Raw genomic sequence first — 11952 nt, 5'->3', positions numbered from 1 at the left:
GGCGTGACGGCCCCGCCGACGAATTGCCGCCGAACGTGCCGCCCCCCTCTTCATTGGCTGCCCCAGGCACCTGCTTGCTACGCTGGTGCCTGGAGCCAGCCCTGATCTGGCCCCTCCGGGAGTCGAGCCCTTCTGGGATCTCACTCACAACTTGGGTGAGGAGCCCAGGGTGGTTGTGATCCCTGCAATCGCTGCTCCAGCCGACTGGTCACAACTGTTTCTAGGTTATTTAATCATATGAAGGTTCTGAGGTTAAGTAACCTGCTGCGAAAGGCAGGCCCCGTCCATGTGTCGCCGGGGGATTGATTCAGGCTAGCAGGAAGAACTAGAGCAGCCCACGCTGGCTACGAATGTCAGTGGCCGTGTCTAACTGGCCAAGGATGGTCCGGGCCGTGCAGCAAACGGTCGGTACGTCGGGAATCCATCAGGCTGGGAGGGGGCTCCAGGAATGGGGTGTAGGGACTCACCTCTGAGTTCTGGGCCCCGGTCAGTTCCCCTCGGAGGACTGATGTCTGGGGTGTCTGGGTGTTTCTGGGCAGTCCCCTTATAGGGTCTGATCCACTCTCCCTTACTCACAGAAGTCATCCCCGCTGGCTGTAGCGGAGCCGCTCATGTGGGTCAGGGCTATAGGGCGGGCCCATAGATGGTACCGCGTAGCTCCCCTCTGGCTGGCTCATCATTGGGGGCAGGGTGGTTGGTGAGGAGGAAGCTCGCCGTGCTGCTCCCATCTCTACCTGTTCTTTGGGGAGAAAGCCTGCAGCCTTGGGGCCGTCGGCCCAGCACCTCTCACCGGGTGGGGCCAGACCCTCAGCTGGTGGGAGTCAGTACAGCTCTGCTGACCCCGGTGGGCTGGTTTGCACCAGTCGTGGATCCGGCCCATTGATGTCAGTGGAGCTGGGCTGGTTTGCACCAGCCGCGGATCCGGCCCATTGATGTCAGTGGAGCTGGGCTGGTTTGCACCAGCCGCGGATCCGGCCCATTGATGTCAGTGGAGCTGGGCTGTTTTGCACCAGCCGCGGATCTGGCCCATTGATGTCAGTGGAGCTGGGCTGATTTGCACCAGCCGCGGATCTGGCCCATTGATGTCAGTGGAGCTGGGCTGATTTGCACCAGCCGCGGATCTGGCCCGTTGCATCCAGTGTGATTCAGCCGCCACGTGCTCTCTGCCCGTGGCCGACATCCGGGTGAGCGGGTGCCTGGGTGTACCTGGGTGCTGGTCACTGGCGTACCGGGGTGCGTGGAATCAGCAACCAGCCGGGAGGAGGGGCCTGGTCTCAGCTCAGTCCCCGGGCTCTGCACTACGAGAAGCACCCGGTTGCTCCCTGCAGAACCCCCGGGGCTCAGCCCGGGCTCCAAGTCTCTTCACCCCAGTCGCGAGGTCACTCCGGCTACTCTTGGTACGGTGTCTCTGGCCTCCCTCACCTGTCTTTGCCAACCATTCCCGAGCGGAGCCTGGCCACGGGCAGCTTCCGCCCCGCATGCTCTGCCCTCCCCCTTTCACACTGCGCATTTGTCTGTCCCAGTCTGTCTGTTCTCATCTGCACGGCAAAGAAGCCATGAAAGTTGGCAAGACGGAGACAGCAAAGGAAGAGGAAACCCCCAAAGACTTTGGGATGGGGCTGGGGGAACCTTAGATCTTGGGAAAGAGTGTCCACAGTTCCCTTTCGAACAAACCTGTGTTAGCTGCCTGGTTAGCACACTTGTTCAGTGTGTGTCGTGGCTGCTCTGCATAGAGGGTAACAGCCTACTACTGCTGCCACCTAATGGGATTGTTCCTTTGGCTCCAGTGGTTAAGCTCTGTGCTGTGGGCTGAAGCTCTAGGCTTCGGACCTGCTGACAACCCATGCTGGGCTTTGTTCCCCATGCTGCAAAGCATCATGGGTGCTGGGAATGGAGACTTACTCTGCTCAAGGGCAGTAGGATGGCAAGACCTATTGGGGTAAATAAGGTGCCCTCAATATTTTTCTTTCAACTGAGACTTAAAACTCAGTTCTCCTCTCACTTGTTCCAATGTAGCAATGGTGACTTCCGGGGAGTTGCCCCTGGATCTCACCTGTGTGAGAAGGGAATCCAGCCCTTCGTGAGAGCTCCTGAGACCAAAAGGACATTTAACCACTGGTCCGTCAGCAAATGCGACGTTACGCCCCCGGGCGAGGTTGTGCCGACTGACCTGCTGGGGTGGGGGTTGCCCATGTAAGCTGTAGGTTTAGCCGTTGGCTGTCAGCTTTCATGCACACCATGGTTGAGTGTCCTGTGTTCATCCCACCCCCACCCCCCATCTCCACCTCCTTCCCACCCGTCTCTCCCCTTGGACTCAGAAATCAAACTTGATGACTCTCCTATGAAAGGCTCCAAGGGCCAGGCAAAGACCAAGGAGAAGGTCAAGGCACCCAAAGAGGACAAGAAGAAGAAGCAGCAACAGCCACTGGAGGCCCCTGAGAAGAAGAGCAAACAGAAGATTGACGAGCTGAAGGTGAGTGCCAGCCGCTCAGGGGCTAGGGTGGGTGCTAGATCCCAGCCTGGGGAGGGGCTGGTGGCCCCTGGGCTCAGCCATTTGTCCTGAGAGCGATACACCTCGTAAGGTGCAAAGTAATGCACACTGGGAAAAATAATCCCAACTCCACAGACACAATGATGGGTTCTAAATTAGCTGTTACCACCTGAGAAAGGGATCTTGGAGTCACCATCGATAGTTCCATGAAAACTTCCGCTCAATACTCAGCAGCGGTCACAAAGGTTAACAGAGGGTTAGGAACTGTTAGGAAAGGGATAGAAAATAAGACAGACACTATATAAACCTGTGGTGCTCCCAGACCTTGAATACTGCATGCAGTTCTGGTCGCCCCATCTCAAAAAGGATAAAGCAGAACTGGAAAGGTTCAGAGAAGGGCAACGGAGATGGTCAAGGGTACGGAACGGCTTTCCGACGAGGAGAGACTAAAAAGATGAGGGCAGTTCAGCTTAGAGAAGTGACGACGAAGGGAGCATGTGATCGAGGCTATAAAATTATCAGTGATGTGGCAAAGGTGACTAGAGAAGTATTGTTTACGCTTTCCCAAAATATAAAAACCAAGGATCACCCGACGAAATTAATAGGCAGCCTGTTTAATATAAACCAGAGGAAGTACTTTTTCCACACAACACACAACTGACCTGTGGAACTCATTGTCAGGGGATGTTATGAAGGCTAAAAGTATAACTGGGCGCAAGAAAGAACTAGATAAGTTCATGGAGGGCAGGTCCATCAATGGCTATTAGCCAGGATGGTCAGGGACACAACCCCAAGCTTGGAGCAACCCTAAACCTCTGACTGAAGCTGGGAGTACAAGACAGGGGTGGATCACTCCATAATTGCTGTTCTGTACACTCCCCATGGAGCTCTGGTACGGGCCACTGTTGGAGACAGGACACTGGGCTAGATGGACCATGGTCTGACCCAGCATGGCCGTTCTTATGTTCTTAGGCCTGAAAGGGGCTCAGATAACGCAGGGAGGAGGAGATAAGAACCCAAATAGAATAGAGCCCAGTGGTCATTGCCATTGGCGTTTCTCTCGTTGTTTGTGCGGGTCACGGGGAAGCCAAGGTTAGTGTCAACACAGGACGTTTCTCGAAGCTCTGCCATGCCGAGCAGTGAGATGTGCTACACTGCGGCACAGTCTCCCAAGGGCATGGAGGCAAACTGCCTCACTTGCTCCAGTTACAAGGGGACGTGATAAAGCCCTGGGGAAGGTCCTGCAGGAAGCAGACCTGGACTGGCTACGGGAGGAGCTGGGCTGTAGTCTGGCTTTTCCTTCTCTGCTTCCTGAGGCCACGTCTGGCCCTGCAGTTCCCTGGGCAGCTCGGGAATCATCTCACACGTTGTTGCTGTTGGCTGGGAATTACCAGCATTAGGCGCCCCATCCCCAACGGCGTTTCATGGGAGTTGGGAGCCCACTGCCCTCGGGCGCTCTGGGCTCCCAGCCTGGGCTGCTGCTGTTGGCACGGGGAACGTGTGCGCCCCACGACTTTCCGCTTCGCCTTCCTAGGTCTACAACAAAGAACTGGAAATGGAGTTCGACTGCTTTGAAGACTGGCTGCACACGTTCAGCCTCTTCCGGGGGAAGATCGGGGACAACGACGACACCACGACGGAGGAAGAGCGGATAGTGGGCCGGTTCAAGGTGAGTCTGGCCCATCTGGGAGACCCCCCTGCGGGCAGGGACATGGATCAGATACAATAGAAATCAATTCACAGGGAACCCAACCGAACTCTGCTACGGCGCCTTCCACCCTGCTCCCTTGGAGTGTTAGCCCGTTAGACCGAGTAGGCTCTCCTGGGCTGCGACAGATCACTACACGGATCTATCAGCAGGACTATTCTGGGCTCAGAGCTGCTTCTGGAGAGCGCAGGGGTGGAACCATGTGGCCTGCCCTGCCCACCATGGGGTAACCCCCCCTTGGTCACAACCTGCCCCAGTCAGTCAGTGATGTGTCTCTTTAATTCCTGCAGTATCCACATGGTCTGGCCGCCACATAAAGCCAGTGCCCAGACCCAGAGTGTATCCCTCAGCAAATCCTTCCCTTCCCCAGGCTTCCCAGATTACGGGCCAGTCCTGTGACTCCTCCATTGGCCTGTTCTCGACTCAGACAGGTAGCCCTGTTGACGCCAATGGGGCTATTGGCTTGTGTAGGACTCACTCGAGCGAGGAAGGGTTTACAAGATTGGCCCCCCAAAAAGGTATTTCACACGGGTGTGGAATCACAGCCCGTCACAAGCTGGGCTGGCTGGGAAACGGGTTTTCCGTCCGGCCAAAAGTGTTAAGATTTTTTTCGGGGGGGCGGAATTCATCCCCAATTGGGCGGCCCTCACCCCCGGCCAATCAGACTGCGGACTGTTTTCACGGGACTCACCAACACGCTGCATCCTTGATGCTATTTTTTCATTCGCTCTCTGAACCCACCTCCGCTGAACTCAGAGGTGTGACGGCTGGAGCCGAGGGCGCCGTGGCTCTGGGCTCACCCCGGGTTAACGGCGATCAGGATGTGGCCCGTAGGGGTGTTTGGTCCTCAGGCTGAGCCCTAGGGTGGAATCCCACTCGGGACGTGTTTTTCCTTGCCCCAGGGTTCCATGTGTGTTTACAAAGTGCCGCTTCCCGACGACATCACCAAGGAGGCAGGATACGACCCCAACTTCGGCATGTTCCAGGGGATTCCAAACAATGACCCCATCAACGTGCTGGTCCGAGTGTACATCGTGAGGGTGAGTGTAACCTGCCGGACAGCGTGGGCTCCGTGGTCCATCCCATGGAGGATGTATATGTTAAAGTCAATGGTTTGAACCTCTTCAAGGAGGAGCGAGTGGGCAAGAGGGGAGGAGGAGGGGCGCTCTATGTCAAGAACGGCATTCCCTGTTTCCAAGTCACTGCCAACACGTATGAAGATGGTCAATGTCCTAACAGATAGAGCACAGGTAAGGCTGGAGTTGTGTCTGCTACAAACCACCACAGCACACTCGGGAACGGGACGACAGCTCCTTAAGCACCTATCTCTAAAGCAGTGCTTCTCAACCTATTTATCAGTGTGGTTGCATATGCAGCCCACAAAGAGTTATCTGGGCCGCAGGTTGAGACCCACAGTGCCCCCCACCTAGACCCCCCACACACACGAACCCCAACGCTCAGCGCCTTCTGCCCAGAGACCCCTCCACAGAGTGGGGCCAGGAGTAGAGAGCTGGGTGTGGGGTGTGGGGCAGGGACTGCGCGGCAGGGCAGCCAGGAGGATGGAGCCCGTGGCCTTTAGCACACAGCTGAGCTGGGCCGCAGCTGTGTGGTAATTGGGCTGCATGCAGGCCGCAGGCCGCGGGTTGAGAACTGCTGCTCTAAAGTGTAGGTAAAAAAGCTGTGTGGTCACAGGGAACTTCCATTTCAGTGACTCATGCTGCCAGTGCTAAAACATCCTCGGAATTTCTTAATAGTATAGATCAGTGGTTCCCAACCTGTTCCGCCGCTTGTGTAGGGAAAGCCCCTGGCGGGCCGGGCCGGTTTGTTTACCTGCCATGTCTGCAGGTTCGGCCGATCGCAGCTCCCAGTGGCTGCGGTTTGCTGCTCCAGGCCAATGGGGGCTGCGGGAAGCGGCGGCCAGCACATCCCTCGGCCCGCGCCGCTTCCAGCAGCCCCCATTGGCCTGGAGCAGCGAACCGCGGCCACTGGGAGCCGCGATCGGCCGAACCTGCAGACGTGGCAGGTAAACAAACCGGCCCGGCCCTCCAGGGGCTTTCCCTGCACAAGCGGCGGAACAAGTTTGGGAACCACTGCTATAGATGATAATTTCCTAACTCAAAAATATGGGGGAATTCTATATTAAACCTTATCCTAAACAGATAAAGAGGAACTGACAATAGAACTGAAAATTAATGGTAGGGTAGGTACAAGTGATCATGACTTGATCATAGTTTTAATGTGCAAATAGAATAAAGTCCAAGCTTGATGCTTTGAAAGGACCAGTTTCACAACACTGAAAAAAAGTATGAGCCAAATCAGCCAGGAGGAAGAATTTAATCAGAAAAATGTGAATAATTGGGAATTGTTTAAGAACACTTTACTAGATACCCAAAAAGCTACAATTCCAGTCAAGGAAGAAGGCTGTACTGGTTTAAAAAACGACCTGGTTACAGGGGAAGTGAAGACAGCTATAACAAATGGAAAAAATGGGAAGTTGATAGTAATGAATATAAATTGTAATTGTAGACAATTGATAAGGGAAGCAAAGGGACACAAGGTGAAATCTATGGCCTGCAGAGTTAAGAACAATAAGAAAGAGTTTTTAAAGTATATTAGGAACAAAAAGAATCCCAACAATGGTACAGGTCCATTACTAGATTTAAAAGGCAGAATTATCACTAATGCAGAAAAGGCAGACATTTTCCATAAATATTTTGTATTTGGGAAAAAACAGATGATGTAGTCATATCATATAACACTCTTTCCATTCCACTAGTATCTCTGGAGGATGTTAAAGAGCAGCTACTAAAGTTAGACATTTTTAAACAGCAGGTCCAAATAACTTGACTCCAAGAGTTTTAAAAGAGTTGGCTGAGGAATGCGCTGGGCCATTAATGTTGATTTTCAATAAGTCTTGGAGCACTGGGGAAGTTCCAGAAGCCTGGAAGAAAGCTAATGTTGTACCAATTTTTAAAAAGGGTAAATGAGATGACCTAGGTAGTTATAGGCCAGTCAGCCTGACATTGATCCCAGGCAAGATAATGGAACAGCTGCATACGGGACTTGATTAATAAAGAACTAAAGGAGGGTAATATAATTAATTCCAATCACCATGGTTTTATGGAAAATAGATCATAGAATCCTAGAATCCTAGAAGATTAGGGTTGGAAGAGACCTCAGGAGGTCATCTAGTCCCACCCCAACTAAATCATCCCAGCCAGGGCTATGTCAAGCCGGGCCTTAAAAACCTCTAAGGAAGGAGATTCCACCACCTCCCTAGGTAGCCCATTCCAGTGCTTCACCACCCTCCTAGTGAAATAGTGTTTCCTAATATCCAACCTAGACCTCCCCCACTGCAACTTGAGCCATTCCTCCTTGTTCTGTCATCTGCCACCACTGAGAACAGCCGAGCTCCATCCTCTTTGGAACCCCCTTCAGGTAGTTGAAGGCTGCTATCAAATCCCCCCTCACTCTTCTCTTTTGCAGACTAAATAAGTCCAGTTCCCTCAGTCTGTCCTCATAAATCATGTTCCCCCAGCCGCTTAAAAATTTTCGTTGCCCTCCGCTGGACTCTCTCCAATTTGTCCACATCCTTTCTGTAGTGGGGGGCCCCAAACTGGACACAATACTCCAGATGTGGCCTCACCAGTGCTGAATAGAGGGGAATAATCACGTCCCTCGATCTGCTGGCAATGCTCCTACTAATGCAGCCCAATATGCCATTAGCCTTCTTGGCAAAAAGAGCACACTGTTGACTCATATCCAGCGTCTTGTCCACTGTAATCCCCAGGTCCTTTTCTGTCAAATAACTTGACAAGAACATAAGAACGGCCAGACTGGGTCAGACCAATGGTCCATCTAGCCCAGTATCCTGTCTTCCGACAATGGCCAATGCCAGGTGTTTCACATGGAATGAACAGAACAAAGCAATTATTGAGTGATCCATCCCCTGTCGTCCAGTCCCAGCATCGGCAGTCAGAGGCTTTGGGACACCCAGAGCATGGGGCTGATATATGTTTTTGATGAGATGACAAGTTTGGTTGAGAGAGGTAATAGTGTTGATGTTACACACATTGGACTTGGTAGCACAGAACATTTTGATTAGAAAACTAGGCCGATATACAACGAATGGGACACATTAAACGGATCAAAACCTGTGACCTGATAAGACTCAAAATGTAACTGTAAATGGGGAATCATCACGGAGCGGGTGTGTTTCTAGGGGGTCCCCACATGACGGTGCCCACGGTTGTGGGGCACCTCACCACCACCTGCCCTTAAACGTGAGGCAGCCTTGCCTGTGAATCAGCTCCCTGAATTCCCCAGCCTCTGGCAACACAAGCCCTGCCCTCTAGCCCGCTGCAGGTCTCGCTGTCTGTGTGCACACGCCAAGCCCCGGCCCGCTCTGAGCGTTCCCAGTCATGTCCAGCACCCTCTCCACTGATCACACACAGAACTAGCAGGGCTGCCCTCCCCAAAGGAACAGGCCAGGCCAACTTGAACGATTCAGCTCAGCCAGCACTCTGCTGAACACCACAGCTCTGAGTGACACAAGAATACGTTTATTACCAAAGACTAGAGATTCAGGAGATAGTGAGTGAGGAGATTGGAAACAAAGGGTTACATAGCAAATAAAAGCACAACACGCTTTCTAGGGACTAAACTACCAGGTTACCCTCCTGTCTAAAGAAGTTTCTCTCACCCAAAGTCTCCTGCAGCCAAGGTTGGCTGAGATCCGTTTTTCATGAATGTAAACACACTGTCCGTTTCCTTCCTAGGTGCAGGATGAGGGCGGGGGTTTTCTTTGCCTCCTCAGTGTACCCCCAATATTTCATTGTCTTTCCTCACAGGCAGGATAACCACCTGTGACTTGTTTTTCCTGTGTGCTGCTTTCCCTGTTGACGTCACATCTCTTCGTTAACGTTTGACTGTGTATGTAAAATGGGCATCTGTTGTGTTAGATCACACTGCTTAATCTACATTCCAGCAGAGAAATACACATTTCTTACTTCCTGTCGTATGGAAAACCTGTTCTTCGTCTTTGCTGGTGACTAATACCTTGATGCAGACTTTAAAACATATGTCCTGTATATATTCAAATTCCTTGCATAGTATAGCTATATACATCTAGAACTGATGAAGAGGACAGGTCTGTTCTGCTCTGGATCGCTTGCTAAGCTGGGCGCAAACAAACAATGTGCGTTTTAATACGGCTAAATGTAAATGTAACCATCTAGAAACAAAGACTGAGGCCGTACTTACAGGATGAAATCAATGACTCGGAAAAAGATTTGGGGGAGGGGGATGGAATCAGCTGAAGCGGAGCTCCCAGTGTGACACAGGGGCCAAAAGAGCTCATGTGATCCTGGGATGCATAAAACAGGAGAATCTCTAGCAGGAGCAGAGAGATTATTTTGTCTCTGTATTTGGCCCTGGTGCGACCGCTGCTGGAATCTTGCGTCCAGTGCTGTGCCCACCATTCAAGAAGGAGGTTGATACATTAAAGAGGGTTCAGAGAAGAGCCACAAGACTGATTAAAGGGTTAGAAACCTGCCCTACATGATAGACTCAAAGAGCTTAATCCCCGGGGAACAAATATCTGACAATGGGCTCTTCAGTGTAGCAGAGAAAGGTCTAACAGGATCCAAGGGCTGGAAGTTGAAGCTAGACCGATTCAGACTGGAAATAAGACGTACATTTTTTACACGGTGGATAATTACCCATTGGAACAATTTCCCAAGGACCGTGGTGGATTCGCCATCACTGACCATTTTTAAATCAAGACTGGCTGTTGCTCTAGTTCAAACAGGAATTCTTTGGGGGAAGGTCTGTGCTATCCAGGAGGTCAGACGAGATGATCACTTTGGTCCCTTTGCCCTTGGGATCTGCGAATCGCCGAGAGCGTGGTCGTATTGTGAGGGGAAGAGCCAGAGGAGAGCCAGAGGTTACGAAGAAGAGAAGGGTGGGGATGAGGGTGGGCGCGAGGGAGCTCAGGAGATGAGATGGGATGGGCTCACTGGGGCAAGTGGAGGTGTTATAGGAGCAGAGTGGATGAAAAACTTCTGCATCTGTGCCAGGAGAAGGAAGCGAGAGTTGTAGGAGAACCAAGGGGTCAACCGATGAAATGAATAGGCAGCAGATTTAAACCAAACAGAGGGAAGTATTTCTCACACAACGCACAGTCGGCCTGTGGAACTCATTGCCAAGGGACGTTGTGAAGGCCAAAAGTATCACTGGGTTCAAAAAAGATGCTTTAGGCACAACAAATCCTGCCTCTTGGTGGGGGCATTAGACTAGATGACCCTTGCGGTCCCTTCTTACCCTCTGGTCCTATGATTCTAAGAATTAGATACGTTCCTGGAGGACGGGTCCAATGGCTATTAGCCAAGATGGTCGGGGATGCAACCGCATGCTCTGGGTGTCCCTTGCCTCTGACGGTCAGAGGGAGAATACTGGTCTAGATGGACCATTGGGCTGACCCAGTTACGTTCTTCCGAGGGGCGGAGGGAAGTCAAGTTACAGTTTGTCAGTTTTGTCTTGCAAGAGACTTGCAGCCACGCTGCAGAAAGCGAACGCGTGGCTCGTGTGGGCCATGTGTGCCCAGGGAAACCCCACGGGGACACAGCGTGTCTCGTGTCTTCCTCACAGGCCACCGACCTGCACCCAGCCGACATCAACGGGAAAGCCGATCCCTATATTGCCATCAAGCTGGGCAAGATGGACATCAAAGACAAGGAGAACTACATCTCCAAGCAGCTCAACCCCATCTTCGGGAAGTAAGGCACTGCAGCGTTATTGTGGCACTTAGCGGCCACGGCTGAGATCGCTGGGCGAGGGGTAGTTCGGACGCATAGTGGGAGACAATCCCTGCCCTGAAGAGAGCAAGCAGGGGCAGGAAGAGAGCCCAGAACTCCTGAGCGCTAGCCCCGTGCTCTAGCACTGGCCCATCCTGCCGGATGGTCTCCAGTCCTGGCCAGTGCCTTCAGAGGGAGGCAGAGAACCGGGTCTTGGCAGCCAGGGGGGCTGGAGTAGAAAGCCTAGGTAGAAGAGGAGCAGGAGCGCAGAAACGCTGAGAAGGTCGCTGCGGTCAGGTGCTGGGGGACACTGAGGGATGGTAGATTTCCAGTCCTGCGGCATGGACCCAATGGAGATCAAGGCCCTGTTGTGCTCGGTGCTAGCCAAAGCCAAAGTGAGAGACAATCCCTTTGCAAAGGAGCTTGTGATCGAAACAAGCAGAGGGACAAAGGCAGGCTTGGCGTCCCCATTTCGTCCAGCGCTGGGTTTACAATGGTGCCACTGACGCTGGGCCCACACTCAGAAGGGGCACCAGTGCCCAGACTGTAGCCCTGCCCCCACTCAGCCTCTCCGCCCCCTCCCCGCCTTGCCCCCCACTCGCTCCTCTCCTCCCCGCCTTGCTCCCCCGATCGCTCCTCTCTGCTCCCTGATTGCTCCTCTCCGCCCCCTCCGTGCCTTGCCCCCCGCTCACTCCTCTCCACCCCTTCCCCCCGACCCCCTGCTCACTCCTCTCTGCCCCCTCCCCATGCGAGTGGTGGGCGGGGCCTCAGGGGGAAGAGGCTAAGCAGGGGCAGGGCCTTGGGGTGAAGCCCAGGCAGGGTGGGGGCAGGGCCGGGGCCTCGGGGCAGAATGTGGGTGGAGAAGGGGCGGGGCCTCGGGGTGAAGCCCAGGCAGAGTGGGGCAGGGCCTCAGGGCAGAATGTGGGCGGAGCAGGGGCGGGGCCTCGGGGTAAAGCCCA

The 11952-nt window shown here is 53.3% G+C and overlaps 1 protein-coding gene across 1 annotated transcript in view; it reads left to right on the top strand.

Annotated features, from left to right (window-relative positions):
- Positions 1 to 11952, top strand: part of OTOF (otoferlin) — a 99342-nt gene that overhangs the window by 78465 nt on the left and 8925 nt on the right. Inside the window, exons 32-35 of the mRNA XM_029913047.1 lie at positions 2349 to 2473; positions 4026 to 4160; positions 5102 to 5239; positions 10848 to 10975. Coding sequence (XP_029768907.1) covers positions 2349 to 2473; positions 4026 to 4160; positions 5102 to 5239; positions 10848 to 10975 — 526 coding nt within the window. The remainder of the gene's footprint in view (positions 1 to 2348; positions 2474 to 4025; positions 4161 to 5101; positions 5240 to 10847; positions 10976 to 11952) is intronic.

This window comes from Terrapene carolina, unplaced genomic scaffold (assembly GCF_002925995.2).
Source record: "Terrapene carolina triunguis isolate 2854851 unplaced genomic scaffold, T_m_triunguis-2.0 Scaffold427, whole genome shotgun sequence".
NCBI classification, from domain to species: Eukaryota; Metazoa; Chordata; order Testudines; family Emydidae; genus Terrapene; species Terrapene triunguis.
This window is presented reverse-complemented; position numbering and strand designations above follow the sequence as displayed.